This window comes from Diachasma alloeum, unplaced genomic scaffold (genome assembly GCF_001412515.2).
Source record: "Diachasma alloeum isolate Michigan unplaced genomic scaffold, Dall2.0 Dall_scaffold_01035, whole genome shotgun sequence".
NCBI lineage: Eukaryota > Metazoa > Arthropoda > Insecta > Hymenoptera > Braconidae > Diachasma > Diachasma alloeum.
This window is the reverse complement of record NW_021681147.1, coordinates 127,255-149,165: the sequence shown is the minus strand read 5'-3', so window position 1 is coordinate 149,165 and position 21,911 is coordinate 127,255. Positions and strand designations below refer to the sequence as shown.

The 21,911-nt window shown below is 36.6% G+C and overlaps 2 protein-coding genes across 3 annotated transcripts in view; one reads left to right on the top strand and one right to left on the bottom strand.

Moving 5' to 3' along the window:
* The first annotated feature begins 1,010 nt into the window (after window positions 1-1,010).
* LOC107045651 (SPARC-related modular calcium-binding protein 2) lies at window positions 1,011-6,958 on the top strand. Its single transcript, XM_015267977.1, has 2 exons — window positions 1,011-1,312; window positions 5,158-6,958. The coding sequence occupies exons 1-2, from the start codon at window positions 1,069-1,071 to the stop codon at window positions 6,459-6,461; spliced, it is 1,548 nt and encodes a 515-aa protein (XP_015123463.1). The 5' UTR covers window positions 1,011-1,068; the 3' UTR covers window positions 6,462-6,958.
* A 445-nt stretch (window positions 6,959-7,403) lies between these two features.
* LOC107045652 (aminopeptidase N) overlaps window positions 7,404-21,911 on the bottom strand; it is a 26,034-nt gene continuing 11,526 nt past the window's right edge. For both annotated transcript variants that reach the window (XM_015267978.1, XM_015267979.1), the window contains exons 9-13: window positions 19,992-20,172; window positions 18,125-18,329; window positions 17,764-18,044; window positions 15,110-15,312; window positions 7,404-8,998 (exon numbers count right to left, since the gene is read on the bottom strand). In XM_015267978.1, coding sequence (XP_015123464.1) covers window positions 8,380-8,998; window positions 15,110-15,312; window positions 17,764-18,044; window positions 18,125-18,329; window positions 19,992-20,172 — 1,489 coding nt within the window. In that variant the 3' untranslated portion in view covers window positions 7,404-8,379. The remainder of the gene's footprint in view (window positions 8,999-15,109; window positions 15,313-17,763; window positions 18,045-18,124; window positions 18,330-19,991; window positions 20,173-21,911) is intronic.

Here is a 21,911-nt window from a genome sequence, read left to right as displayed (position 1 = left end):
TCATTTTGGGTAAAGAATAAAAAAATCTCCAATCGAGGTGAGGGAAGGGGGTACCACGTAAATTTTCGACTTTTTCGGCGTTTTTAAAGCATTTCTGATTATGGGAGCTAATTGGCATCATGCTCAATCGACAAAACGGAAAATTTCCGTCGGAAACACTTATTGAAAAGCCGAAAAAATGGACCTATACTCAAACACAAAATTTTGTCAAAATCTCTCAAAACTTAGAAAGTAACGTTGTGGGGGTAATATAATTTGAATAAAAAATTTTTAGACCTTTTGAATGATAAGAAAGCCATCTAGAAGCTATACTAACAATTGGTGAAAACATCCATATAGATGTTTTAACACCAATTCGCTTACAAATTATTTGAAACCATCATTTGTAGTTAGAAAATTTGTGCGTCATATGACCGTAATTTTTTAAATCCCGTCATATGAAAAAAATGACGGTTAAACGACCGTCATTTTTTAAATCACGTCATATGAAAACAATGTCGGTCATTTTGCATCTCTACTCGTAAGCCGAGACTTCATCACAGGCGATAGATTTTCCCCCTGTGCGATAAAGAAGAACTCGACCGTTACATCTTCAGAAAAAGAAGTAATTTCCCTCAATTTTGTATTCATTATCTACTGCCGTTGGATTTAAAATCTAGCAAAATTTCAAATTTTCAAAGACCAATTTCCACAAACTTTACTCAACACTTTACCGCCATTAAAATTGTTCAAATAGAATGTGAATGGGCCTAGACTAATTACATTCGCCTCCAATGAATTGCCGACGTAACGACTAGCCAACCCTCGAGCTTCCGTAATTTCGTCTCGGGGAAAATGAAATTGACCACTATGAGGTGACCGCAGACAGACAGGACATGGGCTGACTCACTGGCCCATTTCCTCAGGTGCAAGGGGTAGGGGTAGAGGCAAGTGTAGGGGTGACGAACCGTGCTTTAAATACGACCCCCAACTTTCCGACGGTCATTCTCCATTTTCATATCGTAGCGAAAGTGTCTTTCAATAATTAAAACTTTGAGTGTTGAATTACTACTGCGTTGACAGTCAAACATGTTTTCAATCCTACGAGTATTTTGTGTTCTCGCACTGTGGACACTTCCGGTTGCCCGGAGCTCCATGTTTGTTGTGTCGAGGGATGTGTGCAGAGATCGAGTTATCGAGTGCTTGATATCGTCGAAGGAAAATAGACCTGTTTGTGGGACTGATGGCATTACGTACTCTTCTCATTGTCAAGTGGTCGGAAAACAGTGCAGGGGAGACTCGGTACTTGTTAATTATGCGGGATCCTGCATTGGTAAGTTTTTCATGTTTTACGTCTATTTTGAATTTATTTTACTTGACTCATTGGGAGATAGTTTTCTACTTTTTCGGGAGAGTTGATAAATTTATGATTTTTTCCGTAATTAAACGCAGACATTACTGATGCCTTGAAGAAGTCCAAGTTCATCCAATGGCGGAAAGTGATAACTGGTTGAAGAAGTCAAATGGTCGACTTTAGCTTTTTGAATTTGACATTTTCCCTTAGGATTATAAATTTTCCAAATACTTCGTCAATTAAGATTATGCAAGTCTGTTTTACAGTTCTGCAAGGACTACACTACAGATTTGGGGATCTTCAGTTATTAATTATTTGTTATTTAAATTTCGTGGTACAAAATTAAAAAAAAAAGAATAAGCAGCCTTATTCGAATTACATTTACAGTTACTTCTTTTTCGATCATTCGCTTATTATAATCGAGTAGTGGCAATTGTTGAACTTTTCGGAATCCATTTTTTCTGCACAAAATCGTTACGAAATTGTCACGCTGCCGAAAGAATGATTTTTAAGATGGAAAATTGATTGTTATATCAATATCTCGATAAATATTGTGAATTCATAAAAACATGATGATGATGAATATTTATGAAAGTATGTTGTAATCTTCAAGAACGGCAATTTTCCAGTTTCCAAGAATCTTCTCCGACCGGTGACTTGCTAATTTTCTCTCATTTTTGGAATGTCTCCTAAGCGGTTTAAAATGAAGGATCAAATTTACACGTTAGATAATTCAATCAAATTATTGATTATTTCGATCGGTTTTTATGTCGAAAACGATTGATTTCAAGAGAAAACATCAAAACACACGTTTATTCAGATAATTTCTCTTTTCCAACTTGAACATTTCAGTCACTTACTAAATCAACAGAAATTATTCTTTCTATATACGAAAATGATGCGGAGATGATCATACATAAAATAAACGATCTTCTAGAGGATCTGGTTGGGGAAAATGTTGAGATTCCATTCTTAGACTGCCAGAAATTCTCACACTGAGAGAAAACGTTTCATATGAGAATATTTGACGGAGTGGAACAGATTTACGCGGGAGAAATTAACCACCTTGATAGAAGCAAATTTAATATCTTTCACATAAATTCAATTTTTGTCGTGATCATCAGAAATATCTAGAGAAATACGCTTCGAAAAGATGAATTTTTCTCCCAAGCAAATAATTCTTTGGCAAAAGTAATTTTTTTTCTCAATTACAACCATTAACTGCAATTTTTTGTTATTTTTTTCTCTCGATTGCAATCAAATTTTCCTGAAAACTTTCTTTTTTGCCCCAAGTAAATTGATTCAACCAGACAAAGGATCTCTCCAAGGGAACGTATAATTTTTCTTCAAAACAAATTTCTTCTCTCAGTGCATCACAAAAGATGATCTTTCTCCGTATTCGCGCATTTCTCATATGATATCTAAATTATCCCTCATTTCATATTAATTTCTAATAAACAATTACCAATTCGCAAATATCTTCAAACACACAGAAAACGTTGTGCAGATTATCTGCAATCTTATGCAGGTTTTACACATAAGCTCCGCGAACCTCCCACTATGTGTAAAGTCTGCATAGTTATGCATGAAATATGCATAAAGTATGCATGAAATCTGCTAGTAACCAATTGCAGATTATCTGCACTATTTATGCATGTTTCGCCCATAAGAGTTCTGCAGAAAAAAAGCCAGTACTCACCGAAACTTTAACGAATTGCGACTTCAACAATTCGGAATTTTATAGAGAAAGCAAGAAAAAATTGTAAATTCTAAATTAATAATTTAAGGGGATAATGGGACAAAATAGAACAGTAGAGGAAAATGAAAGAGCGCTGTTTGTTGTATTAGTTTCGACTCTTCATCACGCTGTGGGTAGCTAAGGTTTCAGTTTGTCTCAGCCTCTCCTATAAAAGGTAAATAAGTTGAAGAAAATAAGTACGCATGAAAAAATTTAGTAGAAAATCCTCGCAAATTTGCTAGACAGTTCTTTTGAATTGTTAAATAGAAAATATTCTATTGATGCAGTTCCACATAAAAACGCAAGGTCAAAAAAGTCAATTACGGGGATTTTTTCGCTAATTTTTTTCTCCTGAGTGGTATGAGAGTTATTTATCAGGTTGCATTTTAATGGTTTAAATGAGAACATTGCTGAAACTTGAAAAAGTAAGAATTCATTTTCTTCGTATATCCATCAAAAACGTTGTTTTTCACGTTGTTAGCTTAGAAATGCCCCTTGTACCACAGTTTTCATCCGATTTCAACTTTTTTAAAAATGTTTGCTATACTCCAACGAACAAACCCAAGTATCCGTTTTGCTTTTTTTTTATCAGATAATGAGAAAAGGATTTTTTTAGTTTCCATTTTTTTTCCTCTTTTTAGCAAATGCTAAAACTAGTTGTTTTTCGTTATTCCACGTTGTAATCATACGTGATCGAAATATTATAATAAAAAAAAATGGGGGAAAACAACGAATTTTAGCATTTTCTAAAAAGAGGAAAAAAAATAAAAAGTAAAAAAAAACATTTTCTCATCATCTAATAAATATAAAGTAAAACGGATACTTGGGTTTTTTCGTTGGAGTATAACGAACATTAAAAAAAAAAAAGTTGTAATCGGATGAAAACTGTGGTCCAAGAAGCCTTTTTAAGCTAAAAACGTGAAAAATGACGTTTTTGGTAAATATACGGGGCAAAACGGTTCGAGTCCGAAATTTTTCTCACTTTTTTATATATCCCTTCATATATCAAAAGTCATCCAATGGCTGTTGAGGCCGAGTCGAGACTTTCAAATTACACCGCGGTCTCCCATTAAAATTTTTTTTTCTGAATGTTGTTTAAAACTTTAGAAATTCCTCGATTATTTTGGGAAACTCAAATTTTATTCAAATTTCCAGAACACCTAAGAATTTTATTCAATTTTTTAGCAATTCCGGAAATTTCTTCAGAGTTTCTAGAAACTCCTTGAATTCACTTAAAATTTCCAGAAACTCCCTGATTTTTCTCGAAATTTCTAGAATCTTCTTGCGTTTCCTTGAATTTTCTAGAAACTCCTTATATTTTCTCGAAATTTCTAAAAACTCCTTGCATTCTCTAAAATTTTCTAAGAATCCCTGTATTTCCTCGAAATTTGTAGAAGTTTCTCAATTCCCTCGGAATTTTTAGAAACTCCTAGAATTCCAACGAAATTTCTAGAAGCTCTTTGAATTTCCTCGAATTTTCTAGAAATTTCTTGATTTCTTCGAAATTTCTCAAAGCTCCTTGAATTCCCTCGAAATTTCTAGAAACTCCATGCATTTTCTTGAATTTTCTAAAAATTTCTTGAACATTTTAGAATTTTCTAGAAACTCCTTGAATTCTTTCGAAATTTCTAAAAACTCCCTGAAGTCCCTTGAATTTTCTAGAAAAATCTAGACCTGTAAGCTCAATTTCACAAAACGACTCCTCATAACGAAAACATAGACGTATCCTCATCAAAATTTTGCTTTTATGTGTAAATCATGCCAAATCTGTGTGGAAAGTACGCATAGATGTGCAGATAATCCGCATAAAAATGGTGTATTTCATGCATAGCTATGCGGATAATCTGCATAACTATGCATGATTCACGCACTATTTATGCATGATTTGCACATAAGAGAGTGACTTCGGCTTATGTGTGAATCCCGCATAACTATGCAGATTATCTGCACACTTATGCGGATAGTCTGCACAGCGTTTTCTGTGTGATCCAAATATCTAATCCCCCATCAGCAACTACCCCCAAAAAATTGAAACAACCAAAAAACCCTTTTCCCCCAACTAATGTTCTTTCTCCTCCGCTTTCAGAAAACACCCCGTGTTTTTCCGCTCGCCACGGTGCGCCCCACCCCCTCCAGCCGACCTGCAATCCGGACGGGACCTTCACCGCAGTCCAATGTCACCCCCCCTCGGGCTATTGTTGGTGCGTCACCCCCTCTGGAGATCGTCTTCCCGACACCATCACCCGCCACAAAACCCCTCGCTGTCCGCCTCTCCACCCATCCACGCCCCCTCCCCGCCCCCTCCTCCCTTCCACCCCCTCAACCCTCACCAAACGCCAGCATTCCCCCTCGAACCTCACCCCCCTCTGGAACCGTCGAGCGCACTGCACCCGAAAAAATCACCTCCAATTCACCAAGAATCTGCTAAAAACCTTCGAGATCGAGTACAACCGCACAATACTCCCGAACACCACGACCACCACCGACGTCATCGCCTGGAAGTTTAATCAGCTAGACGCAAATACAGACGGTTATTTAGATAAATCAGAGTACGAGGGATTAGTGAGATTAGCCGAGAAGGGAGTGACGCCGAAGAAGTGCGCCAGGTCATTACCGAGGATCTGTGACGTAACCAGAGACATGAGGATATCTTTGCAGGAGTGGAGTACCTGTTTGACAAACATTACGGTTGATTTATTGCGGCGCCACTCCCCGGGGTTACCTGGTGGCCTATTGATTGACGCCCGGGAGGGCCCGAAGGGTGAAGAGGACAATAGCCGTGACGACTGTCCGTCGAAACGTTCGGTTGCCCTCAAGTACCAGCAGAAGACGGCGCAGACGAGTTTGTACATACCTGAGTGCACTGAAGAGGGGATGTACCAGTCCGTTCAGTGTTACTCGGGGTATTGTTGGTGTGTGCACGAGGAGACTGGCGTCTCAATCCCCAGGACTGCCTTGAAGGACGGCAGACCCGATTGCAGTGGGGGACTGCCGCCTGTGAGGGCGATGAAGGGGTGCAGGAGGGGGCGGCAAGAGGATCTTCCCGAGGCGATGATGAGGGAGATGAAGAGGCGGTTCGAGAGTCTGGGCGAAGAGACGAACGCGGATGCTGGGGGGAGCGAGGAGGAAAGGGCCGCCGCGTGGATGTTCTTCTCACTGGATTTGAACAAGAATAAGGTGCTGCAGAGGGGGCGGGAGTGGAAGAGCGTCAGGATGCTGCTCCCTGAGAACAGGTGCGCCAAGAAGTTTCCGAGGTTCTGCGATGTAAATGGGGATGAGAGGATTTCTCTTGACGAGTGGCTGGGGTGTCTCAATGTTGTCAAGGGGACAGGCTATTCTGTACTGGGGGCCAGGGGGGTGAACCCCATCATGGTACTTCATAGTGACTGATGGTGGTAATCGATTTAGCGAAGATTATAGGGGAAATATGGAATTGATGGGAATTTGTGAGGGTTGAGACGGTTTAGAAACTTAGTTTTCAAGGCTTTTTGAGGAGTTTTTTTTGGGTACTAGGGAGAACATTTTTGCTGGGAGATCGGTCGAGAAAATATTTGCAGATTATGTTGCAAATATCTTTAGATAGTTTCTGAGTAAAGGGTAGAAAGAAAGTGTGTTTGTATTCTATCAAATTATCAACGATTTGAAATGTTTATAGGGTAAATTGTTAGAAAGAAATTGAAATTTCTTGAACTGTCCGGTAGTAATTTTCAGGAGAACAACACTGAATTTGATTTGGGAGAAAAAGTCCGAAAATTTTAAAATTTCATAAATGATTTAAAGAAATTTTAAATTTTTCCCATCTTGCTTGGATTTTCAATTAACACAAATGTTCCGTACTAAATTATTATACTGAATTTCAAATTAATTGAAAATTCAAGTTTCGATATATTAATCTATTAATCTATTGGTCTATTATTGATATATTAATTGTTATGAAATAATTAAACTGAAATTTACAGTTTTCATTGAATTTTCAACGACAATACTTTTTGAAATTTCTATAAAATCATAATTTGAGAAAAATTTTCAAGAAATTTACTGAAAATTTCAGCCAAAAATTTTCAACGGTCTAATAAATTTGTTGGAATTTGAACCAATTTTTTAGACACATTTTATTTTGATAATTCAACCACAGGATTAATTGGTTAATTTGTAAATAGTATTTTTTACGAATGACGATGTAAGATATAATCCATGCATACATGTAATATTTCGTTTCTGTGTAAATACCAATGTATGATAACTTGGAGAAAAAAGGAAGAAAAATTTCTTCCATACTGAATGTCGATAATAGGAGTGGACTATTATCTTCCAAAGATAAAGTAGATTGTCTTGATGTGAATGTTTATGTAATTTTATTTTTTATTTCATAATAAAAACTGACATTTATATTGCAATAAAACAAAACGTTAAAATACTGTAATCTCATTGCTATCCTTTATACATCGGATTAAATCAATAAATGGTCATTGATTATGAGTATTTCATCCAGTCGTTTTCAGAGATAGCTAAAATAGCGAGTAGAATATAAATACGATTAAATCTGCAAAAATAATAATTTCTGTCTCTTCGTTTTTCTCAAATTTAATAACAAGTTGATGCAGTGATAGAAGAAGATATCTCTGTATTTACGTATTCATTCATAAAATTCTCGAAAAAGTTGAGTTTGAAATCGAGAGAAATCGATCTAGGCATTTTTCTATAGAAATCTCTTATCTACAAAAAACGGCGTTTGACATTCTTTCCCAGATGAATACTTTTCAAAGATATTTGCAAAAATAGTCTATGTCATATTCTTCAACATAACTTCAACACATAGTTACAGTATGTATAAAAAATTCAATGAAAAACCTGATGCGTTCGCTAGAAAGTTCTAAAACAATTCCATTGGCAATTCTTATTCATTGGGAATTCTGAAAGTTTATCGTACAATTTTTCATTAAATTTTAGATGGAAAAAGTTAATACATTTTTAAGTTTTCTATACAACCTATCCCGTTGCGTTTTTTTCTACAAAAACCCTGAGGCATAAATTTTCAGAGCATTTTTTCCTGCAGTCTACAGTTATGAACAACGAAAAAAATTAAAAAATCAATGCCCAAGAATTTCAATAGAAAGGATCCCAAGCGAATGAGTTATTATACAGAAAAATCAGCAACTATTGACTTTTTTCTATCAAATATCTGTCAAAAATCGCACGTAAAAGGTGAAATTTCCAAAAGGTATTGGATAGAATTTTCTAACAAAAGCGCCAGGTTTTTCTATTAAATTTTTTGAAACGTAAAAATTCTTTCTCTTCACCATCATTCTTATCCAGCCATAGGACTGACAGTAGTCGTTTGTCTCGCATACGACAGAAGCTCCGAGGGTTTATTCCCAAGATGCTTCTTCAGCCAATTTTCGATTACCGGAACATTTCTCTCATTCCACTTGGACTCTTGGTCAATATCCTGAAGGACTTTGTCCATCAACGAGTCAGCAGTATCAAATTCTCTCTGCTTGGATGCATACAATTCCGAAACCATGTCGAACCCCTCCTGAGTACTGAATGATGACGTTGCGGAATTGACAATTCCATTCCAAAGGTGTTTCTTGTTCTCAAATCTCTGTTTAACAGTGTCCCAATGGTCCACGAGAAAATCGAAGAGGGTTGAGTAACCCGTTGCACTGCCTGTGAGTGTGCTGTAGACGAGGTGAATATCGGAGTCGGAGAAGTTTGAGTTTTTGTCGAGAATTGTGACATTCAGGAGACGCTCAATCTTCTTCTTGTCTGCTGGGCAACCAGCCAGTGTCTTCAATAGATACGTTCTTTCGCTCTGTTTTCTTTCTATCGTTTTCTGGGGGAAATTTATCACGCGTTGTAGACCAAATTCCCATTCTTCCATTGTACCCCATCGGAATACCGGGCAGATGAATTCATTGGCGACACTAAAAAAATTGAACGTAAAAATGAGGGATATTCCAAGGAAAATTGATGGACGAGATTTTTTATGGGGATCTCGTTCGAGTATTTATTCCACACAGAGGTGGACACATGACACAATAATGCATCCCCTCTGAGGAAGAGGATGCGTAATATTCAATAAAAATAGGAGCGGAAAATAGAAAATATTGTGCACTAAGGGCGGAAAGTCATGTTTTCCGTACTGACCTTCACTTTTCCTTTTCCAGGGATTGGTATTGGCCATTGCCCAAACGCATAAAAATGAAAATTAGTATGGCAATAGTATTTTTCCGGCCTGTTCCGATGGGGTTTTTCACTCGTGTGGCATTGGCCTCCGAGCCGTAGGCGAGGAGTGGCCAACCACACGAGTAAAAAAACCCCATCGCAACAGCCCAGGAACAATATTTTTCTGTAGTGATTTTCAAGTTTTCGAGTTTGGGACGTATGTAATACCAATTCCCAGACGACCGTGAGAAGCAGTACAGAAAAATATCGTTTCCGACTAGTGCCATTGGGTTTTTTTACTCGCGAGGTTGGCCAGTCCTTACCGTCGGTTCGGACGCCAACTCCACGCGAGTAAAAGACCCCGTGGCACTCGCTCTCAAATATACTATTTCCCCGCCCGAGGCGCACAACCTGTTTTATTTCACATGACGATAAAAGTATTACCTAACGAATGTGATTATATTTAATTTTCGTCTTTCGCTCGGATTATAAAATCACATTCCTCAGATAATACTTTCATTCCCTGAAGAAATAATGTACTATTTCGTTATGACGGGCGCAAAGTACACATTTCCGTCTTCTTCGCGGGAGGGAAATCTGACTTTGCCGCTGCGCCAAGCCGAAAAATACAATTCTTACTACGGGAGGTAAAATAAAAGACGGTTACCCACGTAATTACCACCACCTTTATTTTACCTCCCGTTCTCACCACACTAAGTAAAATATGTGGCCTCTTACCCACGTGCTTACCACCCTCGCCTTCGGCTCGGCTGGTAATTCTGCGTGGGCACGACTCCTTCATTTTCCCTCCCTTGGCGGGAAATACACTATTGTTCTCCCGCGCAGCGGGACGGAAATGTCACTTTTCGTCCGCCGGGGCGAAAGATAGTTTCCGTCCCGGCGGGCGCAAAGTTATATTTCCCTCCCGCTTCGCGGGAGGGAACTCTGACTTTGCGCCTACGCCGAGACGGAAAATCGCGTTCTAACCACGGGAAGTAAAATAAAGGACCCTCAGCCGCGTGCATACCAACCTCGCCTTCGGCTCGGCTGGTAATTGCACTGGCGGCTGAGGATCCTTTATTTTCCCTCCTTAAGTTAGAAATAGACTAATGTACACCTAGGGAGGAAAACAGGACATCAAATCCCGCGTGTTTACCGCCCTCGGCTTCGCTTTGGGCAGTAATCCACACACTGCGAAAACTAATGTCTGAATTTCAGACACTTTTGTAGACACTTTTCAAATCCTTTTGGAACGATTTTTTAGACACTTTTAAGGCATTCAAATGTATCTAAATCAATGGAGGTATTTCAATTTCAGACACCAAGATGTCTGAAATTAAGATACAGACATCAGTTTCAGACACCAGCAGTGTTTGAAATTTTCAGACATCAGTTACATTTTAAGACACTTTTAAAGATTCAGACGTTTTTTAAAATCTGCCATCTTAAATTCAGATGGTTGTCAGACACCTAGTTTTTGCAGTGGATGAGTCAACTTTTCAGACATGAGAAATATCTTAAAAATTAATGTTTGAATGGACTTTGCCGTCTGAATCAGGTGAGATATCTTAATAGCGAAATGTTTGAATCGCTCATAAATAACTAAATTTCAGACACAGAAAATATCTGAAAATAAATACCTGAAATTTTTCAGACACAAAAAATGTCTACCATCATTCCAGACAGTAACGGTGGTTGAAATTTTCACACATTAGTCAGATTTTTAGACACGTTTGAAGATTCAGACGTTTTTTATCATCTGACATCTTAAATTCAGATAGCTGTCAGACAGCTGGTTTTTGTGGTGCACACGGGTTGAAAAGTCATGTTTTTCTCCCTTGGTGCACAATACTACTATTTTAACACACCTGTGAAGGAAAGTTTGTATTTTGCTTTCTAATGAACAGGAGGAAAGTGAATATTTACCATTCACCCTAGGGCGGAAAGTTCTCACGCTACGCGGAGACCATGAAAAAAAGCTTAGTTAGGTAAGAGTGTTCATTGTTTCCAACACATAGTTTTGACCTTTACACCGAACTGTCGGTCTGTGGACCATAATGATCAGTCTGTGGGCCGCTATCAAAATTTTCACAGTGTATGACTATTGATAAATATAACAAAAAACTTTCAAGCTGTCAGTAGCTTCCTATTTTATTGATTCCAATCGACACAAAACGTTTTTGATTTGTTTTCGCCCCGATAAATCCATGAGACCGCCAATATTTCTTCTAATTTATTCCCTGAGGGCAGTGATACAAAATAATAATTAGCACCAATTATTCATAATGAATGCCATATCTTTATCAGTGCGATAATCGAGAATGAACGGACAATATTTATGTGAAAAAAGGGCCACAACAAATATGTATGCGTGAAGAAAAAAAATGTAATTAAATAGACGCATACGTTTGGCCTCTTCTGTTTAACTCTTCCCCGCTTGACCCTTCCATCGTTTAGCCTTTCCTTGTTTGACCTTTCCCCGTTTTAGCCCTCATTTGAACATTCAATTACAAAAAGTATTGATTCATTCGCTCAAACAAACGGAAAATGCGATTCAGACGGAGTATAGCGGTCTGACAGATCGCTGGGTACGGTGAACGTGCGTTTTCGGAGGGGCTCGATGAAAAGGTTGATCCTGTGTTCAAATCTCATGTATCAGTAGATGTGAAATATATCCCAATATACGAGGTGTCCCAGAACCCATTGTACATATCGTAAAGGTTGCTTAGGGAAGTTATTTGGAGAGGAAAAGTCTAATGCAATTTGTCTCCGGCATTTTGTTAAGAAGTTATTCGTCAACAAACCAAAAATCCACAGCAAATCACCCTCTTTTTGAAAATTCATATCTCCTCTCTTACTTGAGCCGGAGGAATGAAAATGTAAGCACTCGGTTGAGCATTTGATGCACAATGATCTCAAACAATTGTTCTCGTCTATCATCATGCCTGGATGAGGAAACTGAAGGAATTTCACCGCGGCGTAAAAGCCATTTGGTTCCTACGCGCAATTTGAACCTACAAATCAGAGTCAACATAAAAATATTATATTTTCACCCTCATTCAATATCGAGGGATGAAATTGATTGGAATCGATTAGACATTTAATGCCATCATCTCTCCTCCTTAAATGGCAAAGGGGATGTGATTTCTCTATTGGGGATCGAGTAGCGTTTGATTGGTGGTCATTTTTTCTTGATAACTCATAAACACAGCGTCGGAGACAAATAATTCATTAGAGTTTTCGTTTTTAAATGACCCCCTCGAGCTACCCCGACGATATGTATGATGCGTTTTGTTTTGATATCCTGTATAAAAAATATTCCCAGTTTTTTTCAACTTATTCTGTGAATGAGCAATATCACGTACGAAAGAATTAAATAAACAGTTGAAATGTTAAAGTGCTGTGCTGGGCAGTTCAAAAATATAAACGTTTAACTCTAGATTGATGACCCTATGAGGGAAACCCCGCCACGCGTCCTTTTTCTTTAATTACAATGGACTGGCTTACCGGAAAAATTAAAAAAAAATTGACTTTGTCCATTGAAGTGTCTAAAAAATTATAGTAGTTTTCGAACAACATATTTTCCAAAATTCCTAAAGAAAAGAAATTGTTTCGAACAGATGAATCATTTTTTCGCATGTTAAATGAAATTGCTCATGACGCGACGTTGTCAAAAACTCGCTAAAAGCGCCCGGGCAGTGTAGAATGAATTTGGCAACGCTAAAGTCTAAATAACACGGCGGCAAATCCCCGCGGAGGTGACCAAGTCGCAGGGCGGTGGTTGGTGACTAGAGTAGGGTGAATAGAAAATATTTCATAGAAAAAAAATGATAGGCGTTGATGTTTCCATCAAATTATTCTGTTGAGATTGTTTCTATAGAAATGCCTCGGTTCTAATTTTCCAAAGTTTTCCGCAAATTGTGTAATCGAAGGAGTGACAAAATTTAATGAAACCTAGAAAGACGCTAAATTAAAAAAAAATCGAAAGTTCAATGGAGGGTATCTGACTAGACTCGGCTATGTAGCATAATTAAAATCTATTAATTGTTCCAAGTGGAACATTTGCTCTCCACTCAAAATCCTGAGAATGCAGAAAAAGTATTATCTGGCGAATGTGGCATTATAATCCGAGCCGAAGGCGAGGAAAAAGTCACATTCGCCAGATAATGCTTTTATCCCCATGTGACATATGATATTTTATGTCGTTGGGCCCGAAAACCGCGATCTAACCAAGCGAAGCGAGGTTAGAATATATAGTATATTGTATATAAGCGAGGTTAGAATATAGTATATTGTGTCATCAGGCGATAAAACGTTATTTCATCCCGCTCTTCCCTATTAAGGGTATTATGGCGGGGTCCATAGCTGGAAAAAAAGCAGAGAATTCAATGAAAAATGCTGAACAGATTATTCCATCCATTTGAAAGTNTCCGAAAGTAAACTTTCAATTTTTTTCTTAGATTTTTTTAATGTTTTCTAATGGTTCAATATCGACATTCAAATTAGGGCCAACTGAGGCTCAAATGAAGACTCTACTGTTCGACTACAAAAGTAGAAAAGCATTTCACTGGAGAAAAAATAGCCAAAGTACTTGGATATCCTTAAGGGTATTATGGCGGGGTCCATAGCTGGAAAAAAAGCAGAGAATTCAATGAAAATTGCTGAACAGATTATTCGATCCATTTGAAAGCCGTATGCAAAATGTCAAGATCCCTACTTAAACAATAATAATGGGAATAATTTTTGAAGTTGCTACTTATACACGCGGTTGAATGGGGCATCGGTAATTTTAGTGCTTCTCCTACGTTATTGATCTATCAATAACGTAGGAAATTTACAAAAATTACCGATGCCCCATTCAACTGCGTGTATAAGTAGCAACTTCAAAAATTATTCCCATTATTATTGTTTAAGTAGGGATCTTGACATTTTGCATACGGCTTTCAAATGGATCGAATAATCTGTTCAGCAATTTTCATTGAATTCTCTGCTTTTTTTCCAGCTATGGACCCCGCCATAATACCCTTAAGGATATCCAAGTACTTTGGCTATTTTTTCTCCAGTGAAATGCTTTTCTACTTTTGTAGTCGAACAGTAGAGTCTTCATTTGAGCCTCAGTTGGCCCTAATTTGAATGTCGATATTGAACCATTAGAAAACATTAAAAAAATCTAAGAAAAAAATTGAAAGTTTACTTTCGGAAGAAACTGATGAAATAATTGAAAAAGTTCGATGTTTGAACATTATATACATTTTCTCTAAATAATTTATAAACAATTTATATACACGTTCCACCATAAAAATCATTTGTTGGAAATCGTATCAAATGTATTCATATTCAGAATTTTACCAGAAATCGATATCATGCCTAAAAAAATAAAGTTTACAAAAGTTTAAACAATTTCAATTATTTATTTATGAACAACGAATGTTTAGAAAAATAATATTTCTATGCAAAATGTCGTTTGAATGACACTGAACCTTCATCATTTTTTTCAAACTTTTCTCGCGCAATTTAATTGAAAAATTTGATGATTGAAAATGGTTGAATTCATAGTGTGGTCTGTTCCAAACTGTAAAAGATACTTGGATATCCTAAACTATTCTATTCAATAACTTCTTCTTCCGTAATACTCTATCCATATTACGGTAACAACATATAGTCAATTCATTTCCATGTCTATATAATACACGGAAATATGTCATGCATGTTTGTTCTACACATTCATAAATGCGAAATGCATGGAGGATAAATTTGCATGCAATTTGTTGTGACACTCGTTTGTTCAAAAATAATTCTTCTGTTATGTCTCTTGGCGAAAAAGGCAAATAGAATAATGCAAGCATTCGGTAGAAGAAGACGATTCGTACGGGTTTCCTTCATCAGGCTCATCATCCTTCATCCACTTTTTGTATTGCTCCTCGGCTTCGTTGACACAGGGAACGTATCCAGCTCGGCACAAAAAGTTTTTCGCCAGACCTCTCATGTGAACTTTCCACGATGGTTCATTCTGCTGTGGAATTTCACCCAATTGATTTTTGTAGAGTGGCTGGAGGAGACTAAAGATATACGCCTGCATAAAAGATAAACAGAATCGATAATATATTCTGAAGAGAGTGACGATGATATTGATTTAACAATTCCACTGCAATGGGTATGAGATTCCGAACATCTCTTTTTCGTTTCAAATGAAGTTTTAAAGTTTAAAAGACTACTAAACACTTTATGATTATCTTCGTGAATATTTCGAGGGATGCTGGAGACAGAGAATTGGTGATAATCTCGTTTATTCCCGAAATTCGAGGGAAGTGGAGGAAACGATAATTCTGGTTCTATCTAGAAACTTGGCGCAATAGGGTGATTTTCTCTTCTCAAATTAAAGAGGAATATCTCTAGAAGTTCAGTGGAGAGAAAGTACTCATTATTATGGAAAAAAATCGCGCATGAAAAACTTCAAAATGAAAAATTTCAAAATTTCAATACTTTAAATTGAAAAATTTAAAAAAAAACAAAAAAATTTTTCAAAGGAAATTCCGTTGAATTTCTCTTGAAATTCTTGATTTGTATGAAATTTTTTATACGTCGATTTCTAGATAGGAAATAGCCAATTGAATTTTTTTTCAATGTTTGCTTCCGAATGAAAGCTTCGTAATTGTTGATTTTGACGATCTTCTAATTTTGTCTGGAAATGGCGTAGAATGTTATGAACCGTGAAGATATGATGTTTTTCGAAATAGTATATTTCGATACGCGGAAGTGTTTTTTAGCTCGTGGGAGATTTATAGCATGAGCCGAAGGCGATTGATGTAATCTCACGAGCCAAGAAGCACTTTTTTCATGAGTATCGAACAATATTTTATGTTATGAGGACCGATAAACCGCGATTCTAACCTCGCTTCGTTCGATTAGATCGCGGTTTTCGGGCCCAGTGACATAAAATATTGTATGCCACACGGCGATAAAAGTATTTATGTCGCGCCGTGCAATAAGTCGAGTTTATCGCACGCTGCGCTTTGCGCAGCCTGCTCACAACTCGACTTCTGCACGACTTGACATAAAATATTATAGAGCACTCGGTAATAAATTTCGTTTTCAACGAATGTGTGTACAGATCTCGCCTTCGGCTCGGCCTGTAAACTACACATTCGTTGAAAACGAAATTTGTGCCCTTGTACTCTAATGTACTATATCTGGCGAATATGATTACAATCTTCCCCTTCGGCTCGGATTATAAAGCCACATTCGCCAGATAATACTTTTATCGCCTAATGATATAAGATACTATTCCATCACAATGTGCGGAAAAGAGACGTTTTACACGGAGAGAAATTTTCTAGAAAAATTCTAGTACGAGTACTGTAAAAAATCACAATCCACCGGCTGTGAAAAATTCTAGTGCTGTTAAGATAAAATTTCTTGGTATTTCTGGTAAAATTTCTGGGGATTTCTGTGAAATCTTCACAGAAATACGGGGAAAAATTCACGTTTTCCCAATTAAATTTCTAGTGCCGGCAATGGAATTTTTTCCTTGCCGTCACTTTGCGCCTCTTTTCCCGTGCTAACACTAGAATTTTTCTAAAAAATTTATCTCCGTGTAGGCACACGAAACGTGCCTAAAAAGTTACTTTTTTAGTCAGCGTGATTAAAAAGGTGTTTATATATGTCCAGACGTGTGCGAATTTGTCGGAAAATTTTTATTAAACTTCACCAAAAAAGGACTAATGTTTACGGTAAAAATCTGAAATTACAGAACCAGTTAGGCGGAGCGTGCGTAAAATGTCACTTTCCACACAGCGTGATAAAAATAGTATTTTTGGTGATACTTGCCTTAAAAGTGCATTTTTCAAAACGATTTAGGGTGCGTAAAGCGATTGTTTTCCGCACTCGTGCACAAAAAAACATTACCCCGACTACCGTTCGAACAGTGAACTCGGCAGGTAGCACAAAATAGTATATTAGAGTACCAAGTGTGAAATTTCGTTTTCAACGGATGTGAAGTTTACAGGCCGAGCCGAAGGCGAGGTTTTGTACTTACATTCGTTGAAAATGGAATTTATCGCCGAGTGCTCTATAGTGTTTTATGCCACCTCGTGCGATAGTCGAGTTTCGAGCAGACTGCATAAAATAGGATGTGTGCGTGTGAAACAGTGGAACTTCACGCACTGGTAAGAAAATGTACTATTGTACCATTGTCACTTGATAAGTTATTTGTTTCCTTTATTCATTTTCATTTCTCATTAGTATCGCAATGAAAAATACATTTGGTGTTATTATTCACTACGAAAAAATATCATAATTCAATTTTTTTTCAATAGCCATTGATATGGTAATGAAATATTAATAATGGAACATATTTTCCTGTCGATCTCTGAACATGACTCCTTTCTTAGTATAATTTTTGATAATAGTGATTAGGAAGAGCAGACAATACATTACTCATGTTTTGTCCCGAGGGGATCTTTGTATCTCCGGGAATAACAAAATGCATTCCATCTATCTATCTACAATATGAGTAATTTCTCACCTCAAATTTGGCGTAAACTCCCTCAGACCCTTGAATTCTCCTACCGACATGATCAATCATAGTGAAGAATGGCTCCCACACAACATGACTGGTCTCATTCTTCAAGAATAGCGTCATATTAAAGGCAACTTCAAAGCAAAAATTGCCAGCATATGCCATATTCCAAGCATCGTGCAGCAATTTTGCCCTCGTCAAAACTGGAATTGTTTCCCTCTGAGGTCCTTGGAGAAACTCACTCAGCATTTGCCAATTGCACATATCATAGTTGACCGGGAACATACCTGTTACAGGAATAACATTGAAACTTAACGAGCCCCGGAGAGTTCAACTGTAATAGAATGATTGGATTGAACTAGAATACCGATCTCTTCCGGATTGACGATGATAAATTTGTTTTTGTCAACAGTGTCCTTCATAGTAATATGAGAGTCAGCTTTAGTCAGCCAAAAGTTGGTCTTCAGCTCTGTGAAGTTCAATTTGTCTTGATTTATCATAACGATAGGAATATCCCATTGATAGGACATTTTTTCGTTAGATGGTGGAGCTGCTTCGCGTAAGTAAACAGACTGTAATTGAGAAATGAGAATCGTTTCAAGAGTATTTTTTGTACGCAGGGGATTAAACAGGTTTGGAATATTTTAATGAGGGAGTGCGCACGGACGTTATTGAATTACCTCCTCTGCTAAAGTCGTTAAACAAACGATAGTGCGTGTTACCTTGAAAAATAATACTACAGCATCATCCTATCCATCAGCAATTTCAAGGTTTAGTATTATATGAGAGTACGGAATCTATCACATTTTTATCAGCTTCAATTTTTTGTATTGGGAAAACAATTTTGGACGAATTGACAAAAATCCGATTTTTTTTTTGTATTTCATGCCTATTAAAATCTTTGATTCAGACGGAATAAGACGTAAATAGGAGGTATTTCTTGAATAACTTCTGCGTTAAGTACACGTATGAAAAAATCGTATAGAAATTTTTTATACGGATTGCGTATAGAACTTCTATAGAATTTTCGTATATGATATTGGGATATTTCTATACGGATATTTTTTATACAAATTATTTCTATACGATCTCTATAGGTTTGATCTTATACGACCTACTGCCACATGTATAGAAAGATTTCGTATGGAATAATTTTGACATTTCTCTACGTTTTTCTATGAAGCGTTTAAACATCTTTCGTACGAAAACAAAAATTTATGTAAAAATTTATATATAGAAATAATTCGTACAGAAAATATTAGTATAGAAATATCCGAATATCATATACGGAAATTCTATAGAATTTCTATACGCAATCCGTATAGAAAATTTCTATATGATTTTTTCATACGTGTAGCAACTGGTGATTAGAAAAATTCTGCCATCAGCAAAACATTTCCTATTTATTTTAAAACGTGACATTTTTACTTGGATGTTGAGTTGGTGGAATAGTTTGCGTATGAAATAATTCGGCTTTATTCCTTTTTCTTCGATTTTATTGGAATACTTGTTTAACACATTCTTTTAAATAGGAATCTTCAATACGGAAACAGAAATAGGCAGTTTCGCAAATTATACGATCAGTAATTTAATAACATCGCGATAATACCAAATAGAAGAATATTATCCATTATTTCAATAATCAATAGCATTTTTTAAATAATTGTTCAATATGTCGAGCTATTCTAATAATTTGAACAGTAGTACTAAAACAATATTTTCTTCCGATCTTTGAATGGAAAACATTTTATAGGAGAAATGAATCATTTTTCCAATTTTGGTACAACTTATTCTTTTGGAATTATTTTCATAAAAATTCCGCAGCTAAAATTTTTCATGTTTTTTCCATGAATTTTTCATTCAGAGAAAAAAACAGCTGCGGAAAAAACATCGAAAATTTATGCCAAGGAATTCCTATCGGAAAAATATTAGTAGAATAAGTTATATAGGCTCAATTGCACTAAATTCAGTTTAATAAATCCTCAGTTAAGTATCGGAATAAAGAAGAATAATCTGCCAATCAAATTTGATTCAAAGTTCATTAAAGGTATTTTATCGAAAAATTTAAGATATCGATGTATCATTATTTGCCAATGATACCATTAATTATGATATTCTGGACTGAATGGCTGAGGAAGAGCACATCCGTCGAAAACGGAATTTCACACCTCGTACTGTAATATACTATTTGCCTTGAGAAACAACAATGCTACAGCATTATCAACGATTTTTACCTGTGTGAAGGTGATGTTTCCGGTTTCGTAATCCCTCGTTACCGTTACCAGTGGCACACGGTCACGGAATATCCATGGAGCAGCTATACTACTGATTGTCAGATCGTCTGGCAGAGTTACATTGTTTTGTATTCTCACTGTATCGAGATGAGCGAAGATGTCATTGGCATAGAAGCTGCGACTGTCGAACCAAATGAATAAATGAATAAGCAATGTATGCAGAAAAGCGTAAATTTAGAATCGAGGAAATTCAATTTCATTTGACAGCTTGTTCTTAACATCCATGGAAAAAATCAATAGAAAGCGCTCTATTAAAATTTACGTTTTTTTTGCTAATTTTGATAAATTTTCAATACACTGTTGAAAATGTCTTGAAATTTCAGTCACAGCGTTAATTAAATTTTTGATGTTGTGAGTTTGAATTAAATTTCAGATGTAAGCGTTCACAAAATTTCTCATTCATCTCAAAAATTCAAGAAAATTGGGTTTTGCGTGTTGAATAATTATTAATTTTTCAATAAAAGCTTTAATTTGCAAATTCATCGTGAAAATTGAGAATTCAGAAAAGTTATTGCCTGAATTTTAAAAATTTTCAAGGTTTTTCAGTGCCGTATGGACCTGAAAATCGAGAATTACGTGAACATTCAAGAAATTAACTGATTCGTCAATGAAAAAATATACAGAAATATCATGTAACTTTGTCATTGTTAATAATTTCAAGCTTTTTCACTAGAAACTTCAAGAATAATTTCCCAACAGTGTAGGGTAAGTAGATAGATCCGAGGGGGAATCGCTTTCGCCAAAGTGGATCCCCCACTTAGCGTTTGGGGGTCCCCACTTTAGTAGTTAGCTTGCACGCAAAGATGTCGTGGATATATTGAGACTGGCTACCAAGACAGGGCTTCAAATGTAAAATAGTATATTTCGTCATTAGGCCGAAAAAAACTTTTCTGGCGAAGATGAGGTTTGCAGCACGAGCCGAAGGCGAGGGCTGCAATCATATTCGTCAGAAAAGTTTTTTTTTTGTCATTGCGGCCGTAAGGCAGCGTTTCACTTTTATTTTACGTACACTTCGTGCGTAATTTAATTTAATTTTAATTTTAATTTCACCTTTTTAATTGAGAAAAATCAGAAGTCCTAACTACTAATTGTCCTAGAAAAATCGCAACAGAATGAGTTGACTTTTTCCTGGAAAATATTTTATTAAAAATTGGAATAGAATTACATGATTTTTATCATAGAAATCAGCAAATAAATAGAAGTTTCTAGTGAACCTGTCAGGTTTTCTTTGACGTTTGACTATGCGTGGATGTTTTATGTCCTAGTTTTATTCAGATTCTACTGCTTCTTTTTTTAGATCCTTCATGAGCTCAGAGTCATGAGGATCGAGTTAATAAGGTAGACTATTAAATGACTCAGTTTATAGGAACGTTAGTCAAGATAACATCGACAGTTAATTCTGTTTCGTTGCGCAGGAAATCATAATGTCTTGATTTTATTCGGAATTGTTGGCAAGGTTTTGAAATGGCCGTGACTATTCGCACCATTGCGTGAATCACTCCCATACACTCCATACACTCCACGCATGCGTGAAGTTTGTGTGTTTCACGCAGTTGCATTTTTATACCCCTGTGTTTCACGCAGTTATATTTTTATACACCGGTGTGTTTCACGCAGCCGAATTTTCATACTGCTGTGTATTTCACGCAGTTGAAGTTTTATACTCCTGTATGTTTCACGCAGTTGCATTTTTATACCCCTGTGTTTCACGCAGTTATATTTTTATACACCGGTGTGTTTCACGCAGCCGAATTTTCATACTGCTGTGTATTTCACGCAGTTGAAGTTTTATACTCCTGTATGTTTCACGCAGTTGCATTTTTATACACCTGTGTTTCACGCAGTTATATTTTTATACAC